The following is a 26,190-nucleotide window of genomic DNA, read 5'->3' as shown; positions in this document are numbered from 1 at the left end:
ACGTGACTCTACGTGTTCGCCTCCGCTTATGCTTTGACGCAGGATGGATCCCTCCGATGCTGCCGTTCGGCCTCGCGGACATTCTGTTCTCGACGCTTGACTATGTGTCGTTCTATGACACAGCACGCATTTCGGGCCGCGAGGTGCTCAAGAACCTTCTCGTTGGGAAAATTGAGATGCCAATACTTAGTGCTCATTTCTTGCTTTCTCGTGATAAGACGTGATTCAGTCTCGTTCGCGCGAATTTGTTCTCGCTTGCTGCTAGGCTGACTTTTCGCCAGCCGCCTTCAGAGTTCCTGCTTATGAAAAGTAGACTTCAGCTGCCAAAATGAGAAAGGCTCGGGAAACTTCGTGGAGTCCAATAGACTTGAATGGTGTAACCAATGGGCCTGCTGTGACTCGTGCTCACGGCCTACTCCCAGTTCGACTCCTCGGATTCACTGCCAGTCGCGAATCTGGATGCGGTGAGGGAAGAGCACAGCATGAGTTCTGCGAATGTGCTCATCCTGCTCCAGGAAAACTGCCCCTATGCCGCGGCACTCACTGAGCCCGTCACGCCCGCGCGCATCGCCCAAAACCCCAAGCTCAAGATCGCAGCCTAAGTCCATGCATGCCATCGGGAAAAGCGCTCACTTCCGCGCATGCTGGGCCACTGGTGGACTGGCTGGGGAGACCTCAGCTTCCCTAGCCACCGTGCGGCGGGTCCTCCGCGTTTAGCAGTTAATGTACCAACGACTGTATGCGTGGAATATAGATCATCATATCGGTCCATGCTGCATGAAGCCGTCTCGGGTATGAGTGCCGTGGCTGACATTTAGCTCGGAGCAAAACGGGAGCACGCAGTTTTGCCAATGTAACCATCGAAATTCGACCGGCTTTAACTCTTCGCGCTCGCGCGACTTGTTCATGAATTGAATGCTATTATACAGGGCATATGTGTATGTATATCACAGCAATATGACGAGCGTATACAGGAGATGCTACAGATGGGCCAAAATAACGTCTGTACAACAACCATCAGCTTTTGGCACAGTACGAAAATCGTGTACAACCAGCTCACCACATGCAGCGGCAATTCACTCCTGAAGAGCATGCTGACGCGCCTACAGGCTTTGAGGCGTGTGAGGATCTCCAACAGTGGTTTTGCTAGGGAGACGTGATGAAGAACAGAGAAGGGAGGGCCAGGCGCACCCGTTCATAGACAATATTGAGCACGGTCCCGCCGCCGAGGTACATATCGAGAGCCTCAGGCTGAGCGCTTCAATAACGACGAGCGTTCGCGTCACCGACGCCTCCACGAGGCTCAGCCGGCAGTCGGTGCGGAGCTCGAATCATTGAACGCTCGATGCGCTTCTCGTGAATTCTTCTGCTCTCTCATTTGCATCGAATGCAGGACAGCCCTTCCCATCTCTCTCATCTCATTCGGCACGACCCTCTTCACATGTACGCGGGCGGCGAATGGGGGTCTGACTCGGAAAGCAAGAAGGAGGCGGCGCTTCATAGCTTCATAAGCGACAGGGTGTCCTGCGATCTGAGTCGTTCACGCAAATAAGGACCCGTCGCTCAATAAGTGCGCCAGACCGGTGGGTCTGTTCTGAAACCAGCTGGCGGCGTCGCTATCCCAGGACACTTCCCCCTCCCGTAAGTGTTCTAGACCTTGTCTTCCTAGCGTCGCCGACGATTACCATCTTCGTTTTTCATGCATCACATACTAATGGACTCTTCAGCCGAGAGTACGGCAGCGGAGCGGCGTTTTGCGTGCGATATAGAGGCGACTTTCACGGCAAGTGCGGGCACAAGAAGTAAGTATTTGAGTGAGTCAGGTTGCTGAGTACTATTACTAGTTTTATAGGAACCGGCACTTGCCGCTCTATGACCAGATTTTGTAGCTCGTGCAAGCTGGCACTGCATTCCCCCATGTACCTTCCCCTTACATATATTGACTCCTTCCCTCTCCCTTACAGACATCTACTGTTGACCCTTCACCGAATCTCTCCTCCATAGTGTTCCGGCTCGCGCACCATCCAATGCCGCCGCAGATGTGGGCTGCGCGCGGATCGACCGGTTGCACAGGTGTGACGCGGTGACTACACTCGTGTTCGATATGGGCTAGGTCCGACGTCCAAGGCCGTGTATCAGCGCGTCCAGACGAACCGAAGGCTCGATACGCTGTAGAGCCTGGGGTCATCGGTTACTGGTGGGAATAGGACGCCCAAGCATCAATTCCCAGCTTATGGCACGAGGTATCTGCACTGTACCTCGGAGCGTCTGGTACGCAATCTACAGGCCCAACGAAACGATTCACTTCTGTGTGACCAGGGTCACTACGTACATTCATTTCGATATCGACTAGATGTGGCCTTGTCGTGATATTCTGCGTGCGGTGCTCGGACCTACTGCGAGCGGGAGACTTTCAAGCTTGACAGATCGCGCAGTCATCGACTGTTTGAAGGCAAGCAATCGTGTAATTGCCGTGCAATTCTGACCGTCTTGCGTGCGGTCCGCTCGGAGACGACTTTAATTTATCAGCCGACCGACGGATTCGCTACTTGCTGAGCCGAATGGGAGACAAGGTATTACGCTGAACAGAAGACATTCTTCAGTTTGCGTTCGCAGATCTGTTGATGTCCCAATAAGTCTGCACACGTCGATGATCATCAATACCACTGCCAAAATACATCTTGTGTCCCACATCTCATCATTGTATCTTTCTTTAGGGTATGACATGATGTTTCAGGTGAGCTATCATGTTCCTTGCTAGCCAATTGGAATGGTTCTCTCATACTGTGCAGACAAGCCCTGTCGAACTCTGCTGTCTCTATCTGATGGTTTTCGAGGCCACTGATTTTGGCCTACCGGCTGCACCACCGCACGCTGGATCATACGGGGTATCCTTCCTCCTTTTAGCAGCCGAATTGCGCTTTCATGGTCGAGAACTTTGAATGTGCCGCGCAATCGCTCCTTGCAATATCGCGCGCTGTTCAACACCACACAGCATCCTCAGCTATTACCAATAAGCACGATGCTATAGGTGTATATATACCTCCATAATGGGTATCGGATATACGACATCGAGTCTCTTTGCAAACTGTCGCACCTGCATTCAAAGCCTCTAGCATAATGTCCTCTGATTTGGTACCCATGTTATCACAAACGTATGTGTCTCGCTCTGAACTGTGTGCGACCACTGATGTGGTGTGTTTAGTATCATTTCCAACGATATGACCTTTGCCGTTGCAGGTGAGTACGGCTCTGTGAAGAGGTTCTGAGTATTGAGACCGGAGACTGCAGGCTTAGTATTTTACGATCACTTGATTACGCTCGACCAAGAAGTCCGCACCGTGTGGCAACAGAAGCTCTCGATTGTCTCCCTTCTCATTGTGTCCACTCGATGGGCACTGCTTTTGCAGGCGGTATTTACCTTCATCCCGGCAGAAACAGTGGTAAGCCGTTGTTGTTCCGTGCAGCCGCATCTAACATAGACATGTTACAGAGGTATGTCTCGCATGATCCGACTTGGACAGTACTGAGGACGATGTGAAATGCAGCTGCGAAGCCATCAATTGGATAGCGATAATTCCCACGCTCGTGGGGTTCGCACAGACCGCCGGTGAGAGCAGCGCATCAGACAAATCTTGTGCGCAACCTAATTGCCGCTAGTCTTCTCTGCACTGCGCGTATGTGCAATCTGGGATCGGAATTTTGTCTTGTTCGTGATCGTGCTTACCCTGAGTCTTCCACCTGTGATCACCAATACTGTAAGTGCAACATTCTTCCGGCCCCCACAGGCAGAGTCTTGAAATGTCACACTTGACACCGATGTCTATGCAAGTATGCCTTAGTCCATAGCTCCTTCCTATATTTTCCTTCGCCGATTGATGCATGTGTGGAGATCCTTGACTACTCCGATGAAACAAATGTTGCGTAAGTCTATTGCCTCGCAGCTGTTACTATATTACTAAGCAAACATACTCAACTTGAACTTGTTACTAGCTGTATGGTCTCACTAATTTGTGGGTGTAACTACCATTGATTTTTTTTTACAGTGCTCCTCGTCACCCGCGTTCCAATGATTGTTGCGGATTTGTTTGTCCTGATTTTGACATGGAAGAAGACCTATCGGCAGTACAGAGAAGCAAGGGCATTGAGCATCAAGTCTCCGCTCACTACATGTCTTATAAAGGATGGTAAGACTCTTCCTTTGTTTTAGCGGTGAGAAACTTGACATCTGGTTGGTTCCGTTAGGCACAATATACTTCTCGCAAGTCTCGATACCAATTGCCTTCATTGTTCCTCTACTGACAGCCACCACCAGCATCCTTCTGGCCCTGAATTTCTCTCAGCTCATGTCTATCTACTTCGTAAGTGACCCGCTTCTTAGCACCACCCAATATGCTGACTATCTACAGAATTCTATAAGCAGCATCTCCTCGTTCACAGGTGTAATGGTGAGCCCACAGGCAAGGCTTCCCGACCGTCTGACATCTCTGCACCACTCAGCCACAAATTCTGATTTGCCGCCTCATGATGAATCTACGCCAACTCAGCCTCGGCAGATCCGCTACTTCTGAAGTCAAGACGTCTCAGCAGCTAGTTTCGTTGCACATGCCGACATTCAACAATGATGCAACACCGAGTTTCATGGGGAACATTGGCGAACCACTGGACCACGATCAAGATGACAGGGGGGACGACGTGCATGTCAGCAAAGAGCAGCCTGTGCCGCGCACTGAAGAAGAGCTGGATGTCTAATCAACCATCCAGCAGTTGTACCACGGGATTATCAAATTTTCATGGCACGGGACATTATTGATGTGAATTCGCATCCTTGGGCATTTTTCCTTTCTTTTTTTTGTTTGACTCGATACAGCTTGATCTGGGTATAAATGTGTGCTGCGATACGTATCATGTGCTTGCATAATCTGTCTGATTCGAATCAAGACCATCCACAATCTCCCAAGGCCGGTCTATTCTCCTCCATGGTCTATCCTCGCCGCATTTGTCACAGAGACACACGAGATGCTTCCACTATAGAGGTTCGTGATGGTCTGGCTCATTGCGAGGAACAACGATAACGTCACCCAAAATAACCAAATTCTCGTCCAGGGCCTTTCCATTGTCATCTCTCCGACTCCTCTTTCGCCTCCTGTGCTATCCCTCGACGGTGCGCTGTCACTCACCAACTTGCCCTCAGGTCGGGTGCAAGGCGGGAGTGGCCGGGACGGCGAGGTTCCCGAGGGTGGCAACGCAGACACGGTGTGTTCAGCTATCAGCGCATACTAAGGTGGTATATCATGTGGGCACGCTGGGCTGCCGTCCATGGATGTAATAATAAGTACGTTGGTGCGAACGCAGCGATTAATTGGTGTGCGGAGCCCCGGTGTCGAGGCGCTTGATGACGATAGTCACGAATCTTGTGTGTGCTTTTGTGTTACACCGGAGGCCAAGGAATGACATATACATACTGTACTGGTCCATTTGCTGGCAACGAGTCCGAGCACCACACGAAAACACATCACGGCAGGACCTTTTCTAGTCTATACTGAAACGAATGACACGTAGTAATGGTCGCACAGAAGTGTTCTATGGTATTAAGCCAGTATTATGTGATACCAATTGCCCCGAGACGCAATCCAAACCCCTCACGCCATAAGCCGCTGATCGATGCTTGGCGTTCCACTGCCCCCAACGATCGACGCCCTCGGGCTTTGCAGTGCATCGAGCCGCCAGTCCGCCTTGACACGCTGATACACAGCCTTGAAAGTCGTGACCGAGCCCTTCTCGAGCACGAGCGCGATGACCGTGTCACACCCGTGCGGCCGCTCGAGGAACGGACGGCTGCGCGCCGCCGACATCTGCGGCGACATCGCGTTATGCGAGAGCCGCGGCGTTGCGACTACGCCATGCGCATACCCCGCCGTGTTGTGCACCTCGACTCGGAAGCGCGTCGCCTTCTGCACGAGGGTCTCATGCTCGTAGACGTCCTCCGCGCGGCACTTGAAGATACCCCACTGGTAGTCTTCGAGCACCGAGATGCCAAGCCCTTGGAGCAGCTGCCGGACCTCGTTCCGGCTTGTCGCGACGTCGTCAGACGAGTACAGCAGGTAAGACTGTACCTTCCAGTGGAACAGGTTCGAGAACCAGCCCTTGAATTCGCCAACGGCAGGAGAGCCAAGGACTGTCGACGGCGGGGGTGACATAGGGGTCGGAGAGCCAAGCATGGAGGAGAACGTCCCGCGCTTCTGGAGGCTAGGTGAGCCAATATCGACACCAGAAGCTACTTACAGACATCAGTTATAGGGTTAATAAGGAGGTAAAACGACTTACAGCGATGTTTCTTCTCCTTCTTCTCTGCTCCACCGAGCACGAGAAGGTTCGCCATTTCTTTCCCAAGAGGAACACTTGGCATGGGAACTGAAGAGTCAAACCCGAGACCGCTTTGATTCCTAGGAACAGTGCCTTGGGGGACTTTCTGCGTCACGTTAACCTCTTCAATGTTCTCCTTGTTCTCCTTGAGCTCCTCGAACCGGGCGAATAAGTCCTTCTGCGCTCCATCGCTTGGACGAGAACTGCGAACTCGGACGTGTCCGTCCCAGGGTTGGACATCAGTATCAGCAGAGGTTGCCACCGATTGCCCAGAAACGCGCTGAGAGTGTGCGGTGTTCCAGGTTTGCACGTGCTCGTTGACAATGTTCGCATATTGATCAATTGCCTTCTGAAGCTCAGCATTGGCAACCTTCGGCGCAGTGATCATAGGCAGAATCTTCGGTTCCAAAGCGGGGACAGGAGCAGGGGCGTGCACAAAGCCAGGAGCCGCAGACGAAGAGCCCCGGGCAGATTGACCAGAAGTGACAGGCGGAAGAACCGAAGGCGGACGAGAAGTTCCAGCATAACCAGGATAGCGAGTCTGAAGCGGCTGAGAATGTTGTGGTAGACTGGCAAGCATCTCAGAGAGTTGAACCTTTCGTATAGGCGTTGGAGAACCAGCAGAGTGCATGCGTGAGCGAGCATCCGAAGCGTAGGCGCGGGGACCAGGAGACGCGACAATATCACGACTGTCACCAACAGGGGAGGACGTAGGTCGAGGACGCTGAGGGCGAGGACCGACCGGTGACGGAGGATGGTCTCGGGAGGTCTTCTCCATATGGGGTAGGCCAGGAATCTGAATCGGACGGATCGGAGGAGGCGAGCGACAGGCAGACGAACCAGGTTCTGAGATCGTAGAGGCCGTAGGGAACATGGACATCGTTGGCACAGTCATCTCCGACTCGCCCCTGCGATATTTGGGAGCCGAGTACTGCTTTATGACGACTTTCCCAGGTGACTTCAGGATGTCGTCCATCAGGATGCCGTGTTCCTCCATAGTTCGTTCGCGATGCTTCTGAAGCAAGAAATAGAACGCCTTAGCCAAAATACCTTCGCCGGCAGGGCTGAGCAGGTCGGCCTTGATCTGTTCCTGATCCGCATGGCGACCCCAGATAACGCATAAAGAATGAAACAAGTCACGATCGATATGTCGAGCAGAAGGCAGAGGTTTGGCCAGCTCAGAGACGGGTGGGGCAGGTACGTAGGTGATCCCTGGAGTAACGCCTTGAAGCCAGGGGTGCTCCAGGACTTCTGCCATCTAAGAGGGACATCAGCTATAGAGTACCTCAGAGGACCAGGTATGCTCACCGTGGCTCGCTTCTTGCAGTCGACGACCAGCATACGCGAGAGCAAGTCCTTGGCAAGCGGGTCGATGTGGGTTGGCATCTCGTACTTCCCGAGCTTGACCTTGCCCAGAAGTGTGCGAACGTTCTTGTCGTCGAAAGGAAGTCGGCCTGTCAGAAGAGCATATAGAATGACGCCACAACTCCAGATGTCGGTCGCAGTGCCAGTGTAGCGGTGTCCGTTGACAATCTCTGGGCTGGCGTAGTGAGGGCTGCCGCAGCTAGTTTCGAGTTGCAGAGACGGAGGGGCGAAAGCAGCCATGCCCCAGTCGGCAATCTTGATAAGTGGAGGGTCCATGGAGTGAATCAAGATGTTCTCAGGCTTCAAGTCGCGGTGGATGATAGAGAACGTATGCGCGTAGTTCAGACCGTAGACAATTTGTTTAAAATATCCGAGCGCCTCAAGGGGAGCTAGCTTGCCGCGGTTGACCAAGAAGTCGAAAAGTTCGCCGCCCTCGACGTATTCGAGGATGAGGTAGAGCTCCTTGTCACCCTCATAGACGTCATAGATGCGCATGATGTTCGGGTGGTTCATGAGCTTCATCATCGTGATCTCGCGGTCAACACCCATGCGCTGTTTCTCCGACTTGGCTTGCGCCTGCGCGTTGCGACTGGTGACGAACGGTTGGAGGGGGAGGATCTTGATCGCGGCAAGCTGGCCAGTGCGGCGATGCCGAGCGATCTTGACATGGCCGGACGCGCCTTTGCCGACACACTCGCCAATAATCCAGGGTCCGACAAACTTGGCGTCGTCGGGGTAGTCGAACGCGCCCTGACCAGCAGCGGCTTTCTCTTTTTCCCAACGCGTACCGAGGGGCGTCTTGTACTTGACCGGAAGAGCACGAGGGGGGCTGTCAATTACAGAAGACATAGCGTAGGTATTAGTATGTGAGTGTAGTAAATGTTGGCGATGGAATCTGCTGGCTGCCGTCAAGGTCGTCGCCGTCGTCGTTGTGGTCGGAGAACAGTCGAACTCTGGACGAGAATGTTGTAAGATCACGTGTAAATCACGTGCCCTAACGCCCTAAACGATAAGATAAGATTACAGTGTGAATGCTGGAGCCGACGACAGGTTTGGCTCTCTACACCTTATCCTTGTCGACGACCCGCGCGGTGAGGACGTCGCCTTCAGAATATCATGGTTGCCCCATTATACACGACAGCGTCCGGTCTTCTCTTCCATGCTGGTAAAATCCTCGTCTGCACCGTTGGTCTACCGGCGCGCGGCAAGACTCACATATCACGAGCTCTCGAGCGATATCTGCGATGGACGGGAGTGAAAGTTCAGGTCATCTCGCTCGGAGACTATCGCAGGAAAGTGCTGGGGAGTGCACAGACTCTTCCCTCAGACTACTTCACGCTAGGTCAATAGCTTTGCCTATCTTTGAAATCGCTCTGAGGCATGTATCAGGCGAGAAGAGTCCAGAGACTATCGCCCTCCGGGACGGTATCATCAGCGGATGCGAACAGCTCGTGTGGGGCTTTTTTGACGGAGGTGGTCAAGTCGTCATCTACGACGCAAACAACGGTACGAAGGCCAAGCGACAGGAGCTGGCGGAGAAGGCAGAGATGAAGGGGGTCCACATAATCTTCCTTGGTTCGCACCTGCTCTTCGCGCTACCTGGCCGCGGAGCTGAGCTAAAGTATATAGAATCGATGTGCGATAACGAGGACATCATCCTGTCGAATATCCGAGGGGTCAAGATATCATCACCTGACGTATGCTCCTCAAATGCTATGGAAGATAACTAAGCTTATGTCCAACGCTAGTACCGTGGATGGGACCCTGAGAAGGCCATTGAAGATTATTTGCAGCGCATACGCGACCATGAGAAGCATTATGAGACCGTCGAAGAGACAACTGTGCCGAACATCCGTATTGTAAATGTGAGCTCCTATGCATACCTTGCAATAGACACGTCTGATGCGTTCCTGTTGCAAGGTTGGAGAGAAGATCATGGTGAACGTGAGCATTATCCCACTGCTCCCACTGGACCAGAGCTCATCATAATTCGTTAGGATATTCGCGGCTACCTCCAGGTTTGCAAAGTTTTACTGCCCCATAGCGCACTCTCATCCTCCTTCAGTCAAGGATCGTCTTCTTCCTCATGAATATCCACAATAGATTCCGTACTATATATTTTGCTCGCGTAGGTCTAGGAAGCTGCCATCTCTTCGTCGTCTTAACACGCATATAGTCAGGGCAATCTCTCATTGAGCACTCATACAAGGCAGATTCAGACCTTTCTCCGGCGGGGTGGGAATACGCCGAACGGCTGAAAGAATTTGTCCTCGAACGTCGAGCAAAGTCGCTCGAGCAGCGCGGTCTCGATGGCGCTGACCGGCGGTTGGTCGTACGTGTGGTGGTCAATGTCCGTTTCTTGCGGCAGCTCACCTCACTCTTAGATCTGGACCTCCGCGCGGCGGCGGTCTCACCATAGCGCCTGGCCTTTCCTTCAGCATTCCGCTAGCGATGCGATGCCTGCGCCACGCGTCAAAGTCATCGAGAAGCCGCAGATGTCAGAGATTAACCCCGGCGTGTGGGACGGACTCACGCCGGAGCAGGTCCGTCAGTACTTCCCCGATGAGTGGGAGCGTTTTGTCAAGGATCCATACGCGTATCGCGCGCCCCGAGCGGAGAGCTATCACGACCTTTGCGGTAAGTGCATCGCGGCGTCTGGCAGCCCTTTCCGCTGACAAGTTGTAGTGCGCCTGGAGCCAACGCTCATTGAGTTAGAGCGCGAGAGAGAGGACCTGCTTATCATCGGCCATGCGTCTGTCATCCGCTGCATACTCGCCTACCTCATCGGCCTCCCTGCGTCTGAGATCCCTGCTATCGAAGTCGCCCGTGGAGATCTCCTCGAGGTCGTCCCGACGTCGTATGGCGTACACAGCCAGGCATTCCACTTCTGGGACGGGCCAGGCAGGAGCGACGGCGGCGGGGGTAAGGACGAGGCTAATTTCTACGAGAATTATGCGGAGGATACCAAGGGCAAGCGTCGCCCGGAGGCGACCGAAGTTGCTACGGCGTAATGGAAGGACAGACCAGGATCTGCATGCATTCTCCTCGATTTTTTTCTCCCATCATAATGATATAAGAAATCTGGACCGATGAAGAAACTTATCTACAGTTTCGTAGGAGTGATTCAGCTTTGAAAACCTTGTCTTCGCGCAAGAACATGCAGTAAACTTCAGCAAACAGCATATCGTATATGCACACAGCTGAGCTAGGGTTGGTACAAGAAAACGTCGACTAATATCTACAAGAGGTAGAGGTTCTTATATACTGTCACGAGACCTTAATCTAACTAAAAAGCTGCGCTCTGCCTGGAAGGGACAGCGGGAAACAAGGCGGTATCTGTGAGACAGAACGAAAATGAGACCACTGGTAGCCTCGGTACACAATAATCGAATATCTAATTAGGCGTGGGGCTCTCCTTGCACTATAGGCTGCTCATTGCTGACATGTATATCGTTACGATCCCACCTATCATTCTGGCCGTAGTCCAGGGGCTCGCCCATGTTCGCCGCGAAACTTGGTGTTGTGCCATCGTTGAACGTCGGGATGCGCAATGAAGGCTGCTGCTGGGACATTCCGGCTTCAGAAGTGGAGGATTCGTCTCGATTGACTAGCCGCAGATCCGTCATGAAGCGGCAAATCAAAATAGGCGGCTGGGGAGCATGGAGATGTTGGATGATTCAGAACTTCTTTGGCAGCAGACTCACCAATATACTCGCAAATGCAGTGACAGTGATTACAGACTCCTGTGAGTGGTTAGTATGCGAGGTGGCCCTGATGAAAGGTGGGTTGCTTACAAAGTAGAAAGATACGATCTGAGAGACATTCAGGACGAGAAGGATACTACCGATTGCTATAAGTGAGAAGACAACGAAGGTTATTGATGGTTAAAACTTGCAAGAAGTAGATTGTGCCTAAAATGACCGATAAGGGGTCATAACCGACGTTGCTAACACAAAGAGAAGGTTTTACCGTCATGGATGAGACGTACGGTAAACGGAGACCTCATGTTCAATGATCTTGCTTCTCTGTACTGACGATAGGTTTTCATCCACGTCATGACTTGGACGAGCAAGTCCGCGGCTATTAATGGAACGCGGGTGACTAAGAGTACTGTAAAAATAGTGAGAGGCAGCTAAATTTATAAGGTAAGTCTCGGAAACATACAGCTAGCAAAGTCAGGCTGAGTATGTGCCAGTGCAAAATAATGGCGGTAACGCAACAGACTTACATGTGGTTCACCTCATCAGAGTAGTCAGGGGTCGAGGTGCATATATCAACTGGCGGGGGAAAGTATACCAGGAAGCTATGTGATAAGTTGTACTCGGAGGGGCATCAACAATACAGGACTTCGAAAGAGTGTTACACTACTTACAGCGTTGGTAACCACAGGCGGAAGACTTAGGATCAGCACAATCGCGAACAGAGTGTAATTTTGATTACATATTGCACATACACGCAGTGCAGAGAAGACTGACAATGGTCAAGTAGCACACCAGGTGGTAGTGATGCATTGTGCTCACCGGCAGTCTGCGTGAACGCCACGAGCTGAGGGACTACGGCTATCCAGCCAAAGGCTGTGCAGCTGTATTCGATTTCGTCTTCAGCACTGTCCCAGTCGGATAATGCGATATCAATACCTCTGAAAAAGGCCTATGTCAGATTTTACTATATGAAAAAACAGTGGCTTACCAATAATCCTTCTGGGATGAAGGCGAATACCACCGTTGCAAGTGGTGTCGATCGAGTAGACACAATGAGAAGGGAAACAATTGAGAACTTCTGTTGCCACACAGTACGGACTTCTTGGTCGAGCGTGATCAAGTGATCGTAGATTATTAAAGCTGTAACATCCGGTGTCAGCACCGGGAATCTTATGACAGCGCCTTACTTCACTTATGATTGCATATGCCATACTGTTGGAAATAATACTAAGCACACCTTGCCAGTAGGCACAGAACCACACACAGCTGTGAGACTGCGGTTGCCAAGCCGGAGGACATCGCGCTGGGAGCCTTGAACGTGAGTGCGCCGCGGCTAGTCTGCGAAGAGGCTGGATGTTGAATATCCGATGCCCACTGGAAACCACGTATATATAAATCTATCATCAATAGCCGGGAGTCTCATGTGGTGTTGGCGTCCCACTTTGCTTCATGACTATGAAGTCAATCACGAAGATTGCAGGAGCAGCGCGCTAGTATCCTGCCAGGAGCGCACATTCAGAGTCCCTGGTAAAATCAGATCTCGGCCGTTAACACGAGTAAAGAGCATCTGAAGGGCCCAAAAGCCAATGATGCTACTGAAGCGCTAAGACCAGTAGCATAGAAAACGTTCACGTAGAGATGTTGGGCGTGAGGGGCTCACCATTAAGCTCAACGGTGAATCCTCGAAGCCAATCGTAGTAGAGAACGCAATATCTCAGTTGAGACACCATGGGATAACCCGAAGGATGACGAGACGCGCCGTTGCACGGAATGATGATAATGACACCGGTATAGTTTCAAGTGCGCTGGCTTACGAGAGCATCAGCGGAGTCTCCGAAAACGAGCACGAACCTCAGTTGAGGGAAAGGACCTATTCGGTATCTTTTTTAGCTTCAATCCACCTTAGCAAGTAATGGACATGCTCGTTGACCGAAAGATGTGATCCATCTTGCGAACCACACGGGATCACAGGCCGGGCGATCAGAATTGTGTGGGCGCTATAGGGCTTGGATTTTCCGTTGCGCATCGAAGAGTCAGCAACTAGTACGAGATCAGTCGAAATCAAGGTTGTCCTACCCGTAGCTTCTATGACTGCGTCGTCGAAGTCTAGTGTCTGATGAAAAAATATCGGGTCATTCAGCCTGTACTTGTCCACTCTCCTGACTGAACTGAGCCGAAATGGCGCAGGGCCATGCGTAAAGGCGTGCCAACTGTTTCATGCCGATAATCGAGAAAATTTCTCCATCTTTCTCCATCTTTTTGTATACAACACCCGAGATACCAGTTGAGAGACGGTCATGGCTCGTCTCGGGAGCCCCAGTCGGATCTGAAAAAAAAAAAATCATACGCTCGGATATTTTGAACCCTGTAGACGCACTTAGGGGCACCCCAGGCTGCCATAGCACGACCTTGGTGATCAACGGCGGGAACATAGAGCAGACTATACGAGGAGTGACCAGCAACATTGCGCATTTCTGCTAGGCACGTCGCCTAGCTTGAGCATACAGCACATGGCGAGCCTGAAGATTTGAAGGTCGCCTGCAGCCTGTGGGTTGATATGAGCTACAGTACGAGACTCGCGCGAATAGTCACTCACCGCTTGATAATTTGGCGCGGAAACTGATATACATGGTATGGATAAAGGAAATTAAAGTGAGGTCGCCCGCAGGCCGGTACCCTTCCCTTCTAGTCCTATCGTCTCTGAATTATTTTGCCTAAAAATAGTTTAGCTGTATAATCGTCGCACGATATGAGGAATCCGAGTCGGCTTACCGTCGGGCGTACATCCCCGCCCCCTTAGACTCAAATCACTACGGCCATCAGTAGAGTTGCACGCTACTTCTGTGGTAATCCATGAGCTCTTGCAGCGCAGATGTTGAAATTATCATGGAACTCCTTGCATATTCGCCACCAGGTGCGATGATTCCGAAATGACTCGGAGCGAATACCATTCCCCAGAACGTCGGGAGATAGAGTTGTCGCTGCCGCAGGCTTTATTGGCTGCGTGATTGACCACAGCCTGTCGGAGTCACCGACAGACCGCGGTCAATCACGAGATCGTAAATTTGACAAAGCCGACCGTTGCCCTGTACTCCATTGGTTAGCACCTAGCTCTCGCGCGTTTCCGCATCGAGTTAGAAGCATACCTAAAGACCCGGCTGCGGCTACAGCGCCGTTGGCTTGGAGTATAGCAGACTCGCGTGGCAGACTCAGCGAAAGGGACTTGCCTATCGGGCGGGGGACGGAGGGTAGCGTCAACGCATGGTTCAAAAGCCAGGCTGTTTGCGTTGGAAACGCGGCGTGGTGTCGAATGGTCTGGAAATGCCTTCTTCAGCGATTGGTATGGTAACAGGAGTGCATTGACTGAGTGTTAGATGCGTCGAAATATGCCATAGGTCATGCAAGCCAAGATCACAGCCGGTAGCATCTGAAGCAAGGGTGAGGTTGCGAAGTTACGATGCCTCAGTTGATAGCGTGAAGCAGGCGGACAAACACGGCTCAAGTCGGAACAAAGACAGCTCCAGTCAGCGGGAAGTTTCCGGGCCAGGCACCATCTATGCTGGCTCTCTTAGCTGCGAGAGGACCCTTGTCAGATATTTTGCATTCCATCACCACACGCATCGGTGCGTAAGGCTTGTATGAGTCCTAATTCAGACTGATACGTTGTATGCTATTAGGCCGATTCGGTTTCGTGAGGCCAAGTAACTATGGCTCGGATTGAGTGTAGCTGCGCCGTCATAAGGAGTGGGTAACACTTACATGCAGCCAGGATTCCGGCTATGGAACCGACATGAGACCGTTTGAGCCCCAATATCGTGTGGGGACGGTGGAAAGTCAAAATATCGACTGGGGCTGTCCGTTGCTCCGCCGCCATGCTGAAGAGGCGAAAACCTGACGAGACAGAAGTCAAACAGAGCACGTCATATGATCTGATTGTATGCTTGCAGAGCCTACATCCTCTGTTCGATTTCACGAGCAGAGCCTTGTCGTCAACGGTGCCTCCGCGGCTTCTGACAAGACGTGTTAGCGCCAGGGTTTCGAGGTCTAAGATGGCGCGTGATGGCGCATCAAATTGATGCGCTGTCGCCACATCGTCAATCACCCATGCCTGATTCCGACTTTGGCCAAGTCTATCGATACGAAGATGGCAGCCAACGACGGCAGACTGCGCTCTCCGTCTGTCTCGCGGAGGATCTCGATCCGGTTCCTGCACAACGAGCCGTCCGAGTCGACCTCAACGCTGGTGCTCAATGCCGGCGGCGCCACTAATCTCTACACGGATTTTCGGCCGTTCCTGGACAACCCAGCGAACTGCGACTGGGCCTTCGCCGGCCAGAAAGAATACATTTCCGACGGCAGGTGCGCGTTTAGCCATCTGGTCGACAACCGCGTCGACAAGGGCGGCGACGCTGCCCCGGATGTTGGACTCTGGAAGGTGCTTGCTAACGGGGACTTGCTGGAGACGGGGGAGATGCCGAACCCTGCATCGGGACGTGTAGAGAAGTATCAGGAGGTCTGGAGAGAAGAAGATATCGTACCTGGCACGAACGTTGTCGCTCTCAAGCTGATGGATGGAGATACCGTGCGCGGTGTTTGTATCCAGGTAGGCGACTGGGCGCAGGAAGTTGTGCGGACGGAATACGGTGTCTGCGCGCGTCGCAGTCACTTCGCCGAGTCTTGGAGGGTGGTCGCGTCTCATGGTCCCGATTCCGGGATGCTGATGCCTCTCACCGGGGAGCTGATCCATGACACGTCTACGTATCTCTCACGCGTTAACAATGAGCGTGTGAACTGGGTCGTCGCGGAAAATTACACATGGAACCCATGAAATCCAAACATACAAGCTTGTAAGACTCTTGCTTTTTAAATATTCTGGCATGGTTACTGATAGGTATTTCAGCGAGCATCAGTGAATCAGAATGTACCATTTGCTATTTCTCGGGGATAATATACCACATTCGCGCACAAAATAGCCGTCTCACTCCTGTCCAGGTATGTTTACAAAGCTTCGGTCTACAATCTAAGGCCTTCGGTGCCAGAGACAGGGCAACAGAGCTTTTCGCCAGGCGCGTGGCCAAGGCGCGGAACCGGTCGCTGGTTCCCGATGCAAGGCCATGGCCGACGTTTTCCTTTTGCGCAGCTGCTTGGGCCAGGGCGCATGGCTCACAATGATCGTTCAATGTCGTGACCGTTTATGGGACTGTTGGTTCGGAAATTGCCGTCCCACTAGGTGGCCTGTTGTCCTCTTTAAAATCTGCACTTGCTCGCGTTTTACCTCACCCTCCTCCCGTCATCATGTACTCGTCGACCATGCCAATTCAATGGACGAAACGCAGCACCACCCGAGATCCATGTACTGCCTTCGACTACGGTGTCACACCGGGGTCGGTACGGAGGGTGCGATTTGCGGAAGACTCGCTGTGCAGCTATCAAGAAGCCCCTGCATACGATTCAACCTTTGACTCGGATGTCGACAATATCTCCCCCATTCCATCGAGACATCTTTACCGGATAGGGGAAAAACACCTTGAGAACTCTCTAACCGCTATGACTGACGGTATGTACGGTGTTCTTGCGACAGGCCACACTCTGACAGTCTCGAAGGTGATACCGAAACAGACAATGGCGCCGCCTTGTCTGGCCACGGTATATTCATCCAAACGGGCCATGAACTTCGTTCGCTGATTAGCTTCGCAGACCGCAGCCGCACTGAGAGTCCGGAAGAGAAATCATTAGACTTTCTCTTCTATGATCGCGAAGGCATTGAGACAGGTCTCCTCGAGTCCTTCGCCTCTTCTCCTGATACCTCTAGCCCATCCACTCCCCTATCAAACGCTTTCGACCTCATGGCTCGTGGTGAGTGACATCTCGTTCGTTATAGAATGTGAGCTAACTACGCCTTTTTGTAACAGATGTGTCTACGAGATTCTCCACTGTCACGCTGGAAGATCCTGATATCGGATGTAGGTCTTCTCATCGTCTGTGACCTCTCAGAATAGAAGGTGTCATGTCTAGCCCTTGGTTAGCCTTCTCGACTCCCTTGTTAAACCGAGGACTGCCTTCCCTGAGCGAGGACTCTTTGGGCATCATGTCCGACCTTGATGACGCGTTTAGAGAGTTCGTCGATTCGTTCAAGTCACTCAAAGATCCTGTCGTTGAAGCAGGGGAATACCATGGGACTAGTGCTTCTGTGAATATCGAGGGCTCGGTGTCGGGTGAATCATACTACCTTCTTTCACAATAACAGGGTTGCTGAGCTCGCATATTTTTAAGGAGGCTCTAGCTTGGTGGCATCATCCAGCAAGGGATGGTCCGGACTGCAGTACAGGAGTCCCTCCGTCAGGCAAAACAAGCCTCCACCCAGGCTCTTCGCAGGACGTAAGCCATACCTTTTCTTTCACACGTAGACGAGTGCTCATTTCGCCTAGGCCACTCTCGCAGCGCGATCCTGCGCTTAACCGACTCCAGAGCTGGGTTGCCGCCGGTGAACCTCAACTTCGGCTCAGAAGAAGAAGAGCCCGTCAAGCCCCGCTGCGCTTGACGGAGGAGGGCTGACGTGTCCTCAGGTGGGCTCCTACACAGAGTGGGCACCGCAGTTCTGCAGGGTAAATCGCTGTCTGCCTGGACTAGCGCGGAAGGTCGGCGCAGAACAAATCAAGCTCGCTTGGATGCCGTGGAGATTTGGGCGCCATCCTTGGCATCCCCCTCATGTAAACCGCTCAACTTTGATCACCGCGTTCAAGTATCCCACATACTTATATGCTATCCCGCAAGCGTTTCCGCGCATCTATTTTTCGTCGACTTTTACCAAGCATCGTTATCTTTACAGCATACATATATGCACTAGTAATACGCCACGCGCCTCCTATCTCGCGTATCCATCACGCTTATATCACCAGTCGTACCTAGTGCCTAGACTTCCAGCTATATCCAGGACCAACACATCATCACGGGTCTGCATTAACTGTCGACCTGAATATTTGTGCGCTTGTGCCATGTGCTAGCCCGGGTTGCCGACGAAGTTCCGAAAGGCGACAGAAGACGATGGATGAGACGCAGCCTGTGGATTTACGTCCAGCGAGGCACCGCATCGCATCTTCGGCCGCGCGAACGAGCGAGCGTTCCCAGCATTTATCAGCCTCCCATTGAGAAATAGGCCTCGTTGTGTCGCCAGAAGCGATGGACGCTGTCCGCAGACACCACCTGACGGCAGCATCTTGTAAGTTCCACTGCGCCTTCCTTGCGAATTCCAGTCCGTTTGAGTTTCACCTTTCCGCACGCTCTAGGCACGGAGCTCGGGTTCCTGCGCGATTGGCCATTGGCTCTTTCCAGGTCGCCGCACGCCCCTTACGTCTATCTGACTCAGAAGAGCTCGAGAACTTATTGCCCCCGTCTTCTCCTATAGCCTTCGTGCATCTGGCATCCTCTTCCCTTCAACCGTCTCCACTCTTCTCCCAGGTTCGTTAACGTTCTCGCACTGTGACCTCGATCGACCGCACGCTGCCCAGGATGTCCAAGGCCGCCGTGGACGGCACGCTGACAGAACAGACAACACCACTACCAGACGTCTCCGCAGCTTCTCACGCGACCGGCTCCGCGCTCGACCTGCGCCCCGCCGCGGCGCTGCTCGCACCCGCCGCGGTCCTGCTGCACGGCGACAGCAACATGCGGCGGCGCGGCTCGGACATCAACCGTGTCCGGCCCGCGGGGCTCGCGCCGGACGCCGCCAGCGCCGGCGAGGCGATCGAGCTCGCGAGCCTCGCGTCGAAGCGCGGAGGCGACGTCGAGTGCGCGCCCGCCGGTGCGGACGACGCGGTCGGGTCGGCCGGCGCGCACGGCACAGACGGCGCGAGTAGCGCGGTGCCGTTCGTTGCGCCCGCGGAGCGCAGGAGGCAGCGGCGGAAGGCGATGGTGTGCTTCGCGGCGCTGTGCTGGAACTTCTTTGGCGTGGGCTGGAACGACGGCTCGACGGGGCCGCTGCTGCCCACGATACAGCGCTACTACGACGTGAGTAGTTCGGGCGGTCGCTGCGAGGGTAACGCATAGTGATTCCGTGCCGCCGGCAGATCGGTTTCGCGGTCGTCTCGCTGCTGTTCGTGTTCAATGTGGTGGTGAGCTCATGTTTTTCTCATGTGGTGTCGCTGTCCGTGGTAACCGTCTTGCTCACCCCCGCGTGTGCGCATACACTGTAGGGCTTTGTCGCAGGCGCACTTGCAAACATCTATCTCTCGGACCGATATGGCTTCGGCAAGACCATCGTTATCGGTAGGTGCTTCCGCGGCATATGCGCACTACTGCCCGTGCCCTCCAGTGCTCATGGGCGTCTTAGGTGCACTGTTCCAGCTGCTGGCCTACAGCCTGGACGTCATCGCAGGCCCGTTCCCCCTCATGTGCACGGCGTTCTGTTTTGCGGGATTCGGCCTCGCGCTGCAGACCTGCCAGGGCAACGGCTTTGTAGGCAGTCTCCGGGACTCGGCCACGAAGCTCGGCCTCCTGCATGCGTCGTACGGTGCGTGCCCAGCTGCAGGGACACCGTTGCATCAAACGAAAGACTAACAATCACAAAACCGCCCGTGTGGCAGGCCTCGGGGCGTTCTCTGCGCCGCTGGCCGCGACGCACTTTGCGGCGCAGCAACGGTGGTCGCTGCACTACCTCATCTCCGTGAGCATCACGCTGCTCAACATCACCTTCCTCATCGTCGCCTTCCGCTTCAGGCGGCAGGACGGTGAGCGCCTTTTCCTCTACCGCCGCGCGAGCGTGGCTCACCACCGTTCGTGGCAGACGTCATGGCAGACATCGGCGAGGCACCCACCGACCCGGATAACACAGGCAGCAGCAAGCTCCGGCAGATCATGCGCATGGGCACGGTGCACTTCCTCGCGATATGGGCGCTCATCTACGTCGGCGTCGAGGTCACGCTTGGCAGCTGGAGCGTCACCTTCATCGAGCAGAAGCGCCACGGCGGCGTCACCGCCGGCTACATCTCGTCTGGGTTTTTTGGCGGTGAGTGCTATGCACGAGCACCGGGTCTGCCAGTGGAGCACTGATGCCAGACGCGAAGGTTTGATGCTTGGACGGGTGCTCCTCCTTTGGTTGAACCGCAAGGTCAGTGAGGGCATACACACCTTGAGTCGCGTTCTCTGAACAATCCCCCGTCTCCAGATTGGCGAACGCCGCGTCATGTTCATTTACGCCTTCCTCGCCATCCAGTGCGCCTCTCACTTCCCCCCGCTTCCCCCTCCCCCGCACTAACACATTCCCGCGCACAGACTGGAGGTGACGGTCTGGGTCGTGCCCTCGCTCGTCGAGAACGCGATCGCGGTGAGCGTCATCGGGCTGTTGTTGGGCCCCATGTACCCGATCCTCGTGAACCACTCGAAGCACGTCCTACCGACGTGGCTCTTCACCGGCTGCGTCGGCTGGATCGCGGGCGTCGGCCAGACAGGCTCCGCCATCCTCCCTCTCGTCACCGGCCTCCTCGCGTCCAAGTTCGGCATCGCATCGTTGCAGCCGTTGTGAGTGTTCTCTTCTCTCGGTGTGCTGGTCGTGGTGTTGTCTGACGTGTCATGTGAAGCATTGTGTCGATGATGTCGACCATGATCGTCATCTGGGCGTTTATACCCAGGATGCGTAGGGTCGACTGAACATCAAGAGCTTTAACAAACCGACGTGTCGATCTCATGAATACACGGATACTGTCGCCGTTTTCACTTATTGTAGCAGTCAATTTCTCGGGGTTTGGGGGACACTTGGCAGATGTAAAAAGATGTTTTCCTGTCACCACGTAGCCTGTACCGTACAGAACATACACGGCAGAGCGAATACAACAAGCAAGAGTACATCACATGGTGCATAAAAATCCAGGATTCGGCGGTCGAGACTAGCAACGAGAATACACAGTGAATCACACAGAAAGAGATGGATTACTACGTCTTGGTGCTGTTGCGCATGGCAGCGGCGAGTTGGACCGTAGCTTGCCACCAGATGACGAAGCCCAGTCCAATGAAACCATGGACGGTACCCCAAACGTTCTCTGGGGTGATCTTGTACCTAAAGAAATGGTGAGCACCATTATAGCCAAAGCGGACAGGTGCATGGACGTACGCCTCTGCGATGGCACCGAGAGAGAAGGGGATGAAGCGCGGTGCGTTGTAGAGGATAGTGGAGCAAGTGACGTGGTAGATGGTAAGTCCTATGGCCAGTGCTCGTTTGCCAGGCAAAAATTCTGCAGTGAATTGCACGTTTCAATGTTGCATGCATGATATACACACATGATAACTCACCAGGAAGACCGAAGCAAAGCAAGCAAGCGGCACAGATACCGGCGGACAGCGCAGCATACAGCTATAGTGTATTCAGATACAGCAACTATAGTATGCAAGTAGATAGCACACCTTGATGAACACTGCCGCAGTGTTGTTCATCTGCAGGAACGGCAGCGACATAGGCGAGAACAGACCCTGTATCGCGACCGGAACCTCGAGCGCGATGTGCAGCAGGAAGATAACGGAGCTGCAAGGAATGAGGCGCATCAGACCACTCAGTTCGGCGCAGAGACAAACCGACGCACAAGGGGTGTCGCACAGCGACCTGCTCGCTCGCCATGGTCGTGTGCTGGCGTGGGGGACGACGAGGAGAAAAAGCAACCCTCGCCGGGCCTCGGTGGAAGATAACACCGGGGCGCGTCACGTGAGGGCGATCAGGGCATCACACGGTCAGATCCCATCGGGAGGGGCAGGCCAAGTTTCCGTCTCGCTTGTCCCTGAAAAGGGAAGGGCTGCAGGGTTGCAAAAAGCCACGGACGCAAAACCAGCGAGAATGTTCACGACCGTAGTTCCATTACTTTTCAGCTAGACAAAACAAGTCTAAATGCCAGTCCCAACGAAAATGGCGACTGCCACAGCCCGCAAACGGGCCCAGAGACGCATAGCGCAAAGCCAGGAAAGAGACAGCGTGTCCTAAAACGGGCACGCATCAGTCGCCGCCGTCCTCGTCGTCCTCCGCGAACGCTGCCGAACGCCCCAGCGGCACGAGCGTCGCCTCGATTGCGTCCAGGTCTCGCTCCAGGTCGACAGGCTCCAAGCCCTCCTCCGACACCGCCTCACCGCCCGTGACAAGCCTGAGCCGCCGTACCTCGCCGCGGAGGCACGCGATCTCGTCGTCGCGGCGCTCGACGCGGCCGGCGAGGCGGCGGATGTAATCGTTGCCGCAGCGAAGGAGCTGCAGCTTGCTGACGCCGCGGTTCGGGCCGTCCGCGCTGCCTTTCGGCGGGCCGCGCGGCGGCATCGCGCCCGGCAGCACCGGCTCGTCCGCGTACCCCTCGTCCGACGGCAGCGGGATCGGCGGCAGCAGCAGCCGCAGGTCGTCGAACGACGTCTTGAGCGAGTCCCGCCGCTTCTGCTCCGCCGCCTTGTGCGACGTCTTGCGCACCTGCAACGGCGGCTGCCCCCCGTCGCCGCCGTCGCCGCCGCCCGGAGGCGACGACGTGGACGCCGCGCTTGACGAACCGCCGTCTCCGCGACCGCTACCGCCGCCTGCTGTGGAAGGTGAGTGACCTGTTCAAGATACAAAAAGTTGGCAGAAACACACCTGGACGTATGGGCTTCAGCGCGGGGCTGACCAGCGCCGCTTTGGAGGTGTTTCCAGCGGTCGCAGACCGGGGCCGCGCTGAACCCCTCGTCTTCGTCTTGTTCGCCGCTTGTGGTGCGTTCGCGTCCACGGCGATCGGCGGCGTGAGCGAGCTGTCCGTGCCCAGCCTGCCGAGATTCATGATGCTCGCGGGCGTGACGGGCGTGATCAGGCCGTGTATCTGCATCTGCCCCTGCCCCTGCGCGTGTGGCGGCGGCACGGGCGTCGGCGTCGGCGCAGGCGTGTGCTCCGCGGAGCCGACGTTGCCCTGCGGCACAAAGTGCAGCGGCGCTTGCGGCAGCGGCGTCGCGGGCGGGGGCATCGACAGGTCGACGGGCGAGGGCGTGTCCCCGGGGGCCTCGATCGGCGTCGTCGCCGCCCCGCGGCTCGGGCCGCTGCGAATCAAACGGTTCGACGGCGGCGTCATGGCCCCGGCGGCGGCGGCAGGGCCGAGCGGCGGGAAGAGCGGCGTCGAACTCGCCGATTTGGTCCCGCCGCGGAGGCTGCCCCTGCGCGTGCGGTTCATGGACGGGATCGACGGCGCGACTGTGTTCGGCGGGATCGTAAGGCGGCTGGCGGGTGTCTGGCGCTTCCGAGAAGGGCGGCCTGGCGCGCCGCGATCGTCGCTGGTGGGAGACGCCGTGCGCCGCTTCTGTGCGGTTGTGCCAGACGAAGAAGGGTGTTGCTGTTGCTGTTGCATTCCTCGGGACGACTCTGGCATATCTGACGCTTGTCCGGTGTTGTATGCGCCCAGCCACGGACTGGTCAAGGGCGACATCTCGTCAAAGTCCATGTCAGCCGGTGGTATGGGATACGGGCTGCTGTGGATGTTTTGGAAGACGAGGTTGGCGGGAGCAGAGTGCGGCGCAGAAGGAATCATGTGGTGTTGCATGTACTGCTGGTCGCTGTTTTGGTGTGCGTTCTGCGAAGAGTTCACGTTCGGCTCCGAGTTTTGCAGCAGCATAGGAGGCACGAAACCAGGGCTTGGTTGCGGGGGGATCTCTGTTGAAGCGGCTGAAGCAAACGTCATGAGAACTCGGTTAGACCCTGCCAATATCTGAGCCACGCACCTGGAGTAGGAAGGTACTGCTGCTGCTCTCTCGTCCTGTCCATCACCAGCGGCATGAAGGGTGTCTGCCCACTCAAGAGCTCGATCTAGAAGCACGCATAAGTACAGTTCTACGCAGACAGCAGCCGCAGCGGCGGCGCGTGTGGGACTCGTGGCTCGGCTGCCACGCTGATCGCTGTAGCCGGATGGGGGGCTGAGAACCGCTCACCTGCTGTTGGAAGATCTGGGTTTGTAGTTGGTACAGCTGCTGGAGCTGGTTCAGGCGCATCTGGTGTTCCATGAGCATCTGCGGTGTCGGCTGCTGCTGCGTTGGGCTCGACATGCTGCTCGACTGGCCCGTGTGGCCGTCCTGCATCGCTATCAGGCCCTCGAGGACGTCCATGCCGACACCGTTCTGCAACGACTGCGGCTGCATGCTAGGATGAAACGGGCTCGTTCTGTCGTTGGTCTCCAGCAGTTCGGGTGTTTCGACCTGCGCGCTGTGGGCAGCAGGGCGATGAGGGTTGACGACGAAGTCGTCGAAGAAGTCCTTATTATGGGCGCTAGCGTTATTGGCGTCCATCATGAGCGTGGAAAGCGAGATGGATCGCCGGAAAATTTGAGCCGGCCCCTCGCAGAGGATGTTAAAAGAGTGAAAGGATGGCTAGGCGTCGGTGGACAGTGTGTGTTGGACGGCCAGAGACTCATCGTCGTCGTCGTTGAAAATCTGGTAAAATGCAACATAAAACTCCCGGAGTACCGATTCTGCGGCAAGCGCCGTCATCGGATCGAATAATCCGTGAAGATTTGCAGAGCGAGATTGCCCGGGATGACCATTTCAGTAGACAAAGCCACTCATGTATATTATTTAGCCATGTTCTGCTCTGCCCTGTAGAATGTTCACAGATGGCGATTACGGTCGCAAATCGCCTAGCTTATTGACTTCAGAAGTGGTGTCCGGGGTCACGAGCTCGGGCCCGCTTAGCGTCGCGTGTGAACGACCTCGTTTAGCTCAGTTAGTAGAGCGCGCATCACCAGCAATGAAGTGATCAATCATTCAAGTCGGCTAATGGGAGCTTATTTTTCTTGCAGATAGTATATTTCTCTACAAGCAACATGTTTGCTCCAAGTCCGGTCGTACGGCTTCAGAGTACACATACAGTATAGGGCCAAGTACTAGTCGGGACATGCTGCTTTTTGACCTCGCGCAGCGTCTCGGCCTATCGTTGATATATTTCTGGAAGCATGTACTGCACGTTTACCACTATACCGAATGTCACACGTCACACAGGTTTTTCACCAACACCGCCAATACTTTGTCCTCGATTTTTTTGACGAATTGTCGGAAAAACCGAGTTTCGGCGCTCTCATCCGGTCGTAAACGTCTATTAGACTGAGCTAAAAGTAATTTACAGCCAAGCTAGAAGGCTCTATAAACATACTTTGATTCATTTTCCGCGATTTCGCAGAGTATGCGCCGAAAACCTTGAGACGGCCGATAAAGTTGTACATGCGGACCTGGGCATGCCAGTGGACTGTAACGGGAGAACAGCCCCAGCCCCATAACATGGCAGGGCCTATCAAATAAACACATGTATTGTAGTTTAGCCACATTGCAGGCCATAGTAAACAATGGCTACTTGGCCCTCCGAGTGGCGAGACAGAACATTCTTATCTCTGGACGTAAACGTTTGTGCGCTGAGCTTGAAATTGATGAGCGCTCACTGGATTCGGCAGAAAATGACCAAATTTGTGTCGATAAACCCTTCGACGCTTCTCTCAAGCTCACCGAGGTTTACTCCAGGTCACGCAAAAAGTAACGCCGCCTCCTCCGCGGCCATCTCACCCGGTGAGGCCCCAAGCCTATGCGTTGCCCTTGCCCTGTGGCTGCCGAAGCGTTGGTGTGTCCTGGCGATTTTCCCACGCAGGTCGCCCTTGCGTAGGTATAGGTCGTATGTATGCGGTTCTAATGACCTGTCAATGTTCACTGTCCTGGCAAGCGACAACAGGTAGTACAGACCGCCGCGAATTTCATTGCTGTCTACCTGGGCCCGCTTGCATCGCGCCTGCACGCTCAAGCT

At 54.5% G+C, this 26,190-nt stretch overlaps 9 protein-coding genes across 9 annotated transcripts; 5 read left to right on the top strand and 4 right to left on the bottom strand.

Moving 5' to 3' along the window:
• Positions 1-3,120: 3,120 nt before the first annotated feature.
• PHACADRAFT_206452 (uncharacterized protein) lies at positions 3,121-4,927 on the top strand (the record flags this gene model as incomplete). Its single annotated transcript, XM_007392839.1, has 6 exons — positions 3,121-3,155; positions 3,206-3,240; positions 4,047-4,187; positions 4,246-4,361; positions 4,410-4,448; positions 4,501-4,927. 6 exons carry the CDS (start codon positions 3,121-3,123, stop codon positions 4,750-4,752), a joined length of 618 nt encoding a protein of 205 aa, XP_007392901.1. The 3' UTR covers positions 4,753-4,927.
• A 610-nt stretch (positions 4,928-5,537) lies between these two features.
• PHACADRAFT_206451 (uncharacterized protein) lies at positions 5,538-8,671 on the bottom strand (the record flags this gene model as incomplete). Its single annotated transcript, XM_007392838.1, has 4 exons — positions 7,675-8,671; positions 6,328-7,624; positions 5,647-6,277; positions 5,538-5,583 (listed from the first exon to the last, which is right to left on the bottom strand). Exons 1-4 carry the CDS (start codon positions 8,578-8,580, stop codon positions 5,538-5,540), a joined length of 2,880 nt encoding a protein of 959 aa, XP_007392900.1. The 5' UTR covers positions 8,581-8,671.
• Positions 8,672-8,787: 116 nt separating this feature from the next.
• PHACADRAFT_138754 (uncharacterized protein) lies at positions 8,788-10,947 on the top strand. Its single transcript, XM_007392837.1, has 10 exons — positions 8,788-9,073; positions 9,121-9,306; positions 9,361-9,428; positions 9,480-9,596; positions 9,652-9,675; positions 9,729-9,749; positions 9,797-9,859; positions 9,908-10,063; positions 10,116-10,368; positions 10,417-10,947. The coding sequence occupies exons 1-10, from the start codon at positions 8,848-8,850 to the stop codon at positions 10,740-10,742; spliced, it is 1,440 nt and encodes a 479-aa protein (XP_007392899.1). The 5' UTR covers positions 8,788-8,847; the 3' UTR covers positions 10,743-10,947.
• Positions 10,948-10,990: 43 nt separating this feature from the next.
• Positions 10,991-12,731, bottom strand: PHACADRAFT_206449 (uncharacterized protein; the record flags this gene model as incomplete). Its single annotated transcript, XM_007392836.1, has 9 exons — positions 10,991-11,381; positions 11,436-11,474; positions 11,526-11,571; positions 11,960-12,034; positions 12,104-12,128; positions 12,207-12,381; positions 12,421-12,572; positions 12,625-12,644; positions 12,697-12,731. 9 exons carry the CDS (start codon positions 12,729-12,731, stop codon positions 11,130-11,132), a joined length of 819 nt encoding a protein of 272 aa, XP_007392898.1. The 3' UTR covers positions 10,991-11,129.
• Positions 12,732-15,576: 2,845 nt separating this feature from the next.
• PHACADRAFT_251237 (uncharacterized protein) lies at positions 15,577-16,391 on the top strand (the record flags this gene model as incomplete). Its single annotated transcript, XM_007392835.1, has 2 exons — positions 15,577-16,279; positions 16,333-16,391. One exon carries the CDS (start codon positions 15,577-15,579, stop codon positions 16,258-16,260), a length of 684 nt encoding a protein of 227 aa, XP_007392897.1. The 3' UTR covers positions 16,261-16,279; positions 16,333-16,391.
• Positions 16,392-16,742: 351 nt separating this feature from the next.
• On the top strand, positions 16,743-17,973 carry PHACADRAFT_192696 (uncharacterized protein; the record flags this gene model as incomplete). The annotated part of the gene is made up of 7 exons (XM_007392834.1): positions 16,743-16,989; positions 17,037-17,078; positions 17,130-17,288; positions 17,345-17,395; positions 17,459-17,647; positions 17,706-17,810; positions 17,861-17,973. 7 exons carry the CDS (start codon positions 16,743-16,745, stop codon positions 17,971-17,973), a joined length of 906 nt encoding a protein of 301 aa, XP_007392896.1.
• Positions 17,974-18,941: 968 nt separating this feature from the next.
• On the top strand, positions 18,942-21,077 carry PHACADRAFT_192695 (uncharacterized protein; the record flags this gene model as incomplete). The annotated part of the gene is made up of 10 exons (XM_007392833.1): positions 18,942-19,439; positions 19,499-19,543; positions 19,625-19,697; positions 19,762-19,941; positions 20,015-20,158; positions 20,215-20,436; positions 20,495-20,538; positions 20,596-20,642; positions 20,703-20,948; positions 21,008-21,077. 10 exons carry the CDS (start codon positions 18,942-18,944, stop codon positions 21,075-21,077), a joined length of 1,569 nt encoding a protein of 522 aa, XP_007392895.1.
• A 282-nt stretch (positions 21,078-21,359) lies between these two features.
• On the bottom strand, positions 21,360-22,070 carry PHACADRAFT_170797 (uncharacterized protein; the record flags this gene model as incomplete). The annotated part of the gene is made up of 5 exons (XM_007392832.1): positions 22,004-22,070; positions 21,828-21,945; positions 21,717-21,777; positions 21,538-21,658; positions 21,360-21,483 (listed from the first exon to the last, which is right to left on the bottom strand). Exons 1-5 carry the CDS (start codon positions 22,036-22,038, stop codon positions 21,360-21,362), a joined length of 459 nt encoding a protein of 152 aa, XP_007392894.1. The 5' UTR covers positions 22,039-22,070.
• A 196-nt stretch (positions 22,071-22,266) lies between these two features.
• On the bottom strand, positions 22,267-24,565 carry PHACADRAFT_251234 (uncharacterized protein). Its single transcript, XM_007392831.1, has 4 exons — positions 24,339-24,565; positions 24,132-24,216; positions 23,023-24,075; positions 22,267-22,970 (listed from the first exon to the last, which is right to left on the bottom strand). Exons 1-4 carry the CDS (start codon positions 24,450-24,452, stop codon positions 22,408-22,410), a joined length of 1,815 nt encoding a protein of 604 aa, XP_007392893.1. The 5' UTR covers positions 24,453-24,565; the 3' UTR covers positions 22,267-22,407.
• Positions 24,566-26,190: the final 1,625 nt, after the last annotated feature.

This window comes from Phanerochaete carnosa (assembly GCF_000300595.1).
Source record: "Phanerochaete carnosa HHB-10118-sp unplaced genomic scaffold PHACAscaffold_3, whole genome shotgun sequence".
Taxonomy (NCBI): Eukaryota; Fungi; Basidiomycota; class Agaricomycetes; order Polyporales; family Phanerochaetaceae; genus Phanerochaete; species Phanerochaete carnosa.
The sequence above is the reverse complement of the archived record's forward strand: the minus strand, read 5'-3'. Positions and strand labels throughout refer to the sequence as shown.

Bases quoted from the DNA above. Each gene is read 5' to 3' on its own strand.
- PHACADRAFT_138754 (XM_007392837.1), top strand. From the start codon at position 8,848: ATGGTTGCCCCATTATACACGACAGCGTCCGGTCTTCTCTTCCATGCT. The intron at 9,429-9,479 runs GTATGCTCCTCA...GTCCAACGCTAG, and splicing joins TCAAGATATCATCACCTGAC to TACCGTGGATGGGACCCTGA. The intron at 9,676-9,728 runs GTGAGCATTATC...ATAATTCGTTAG, and splicing joins GAGAGAAGATCATGGTGAAC to GATATTCGCGGCTACCTCCA.
- PHACADRAFT_251234 (XM_007392831.1), bottom strand. From the start codon at position 24,452: ATGTCGAGCCCAACGCAGCAGCAGCCGACACCGCAGATGCTCATGGAA. The intron at 24,217-24,338 runs GTGAGCGGTTCT...GCGTGCTTCTAG, and splicing joins CCCAGATCTTCCAACAGCAG to ATCGAGCTCTTGAGTGGGCA. The intron at 24,076-24,131 runs GTGCGTGGCTCA...CGTTTGCTTCAG, and splicing joins GCAGTACCTTCCTACTCCAG to CCGCTTCAACAGAGATCCCC.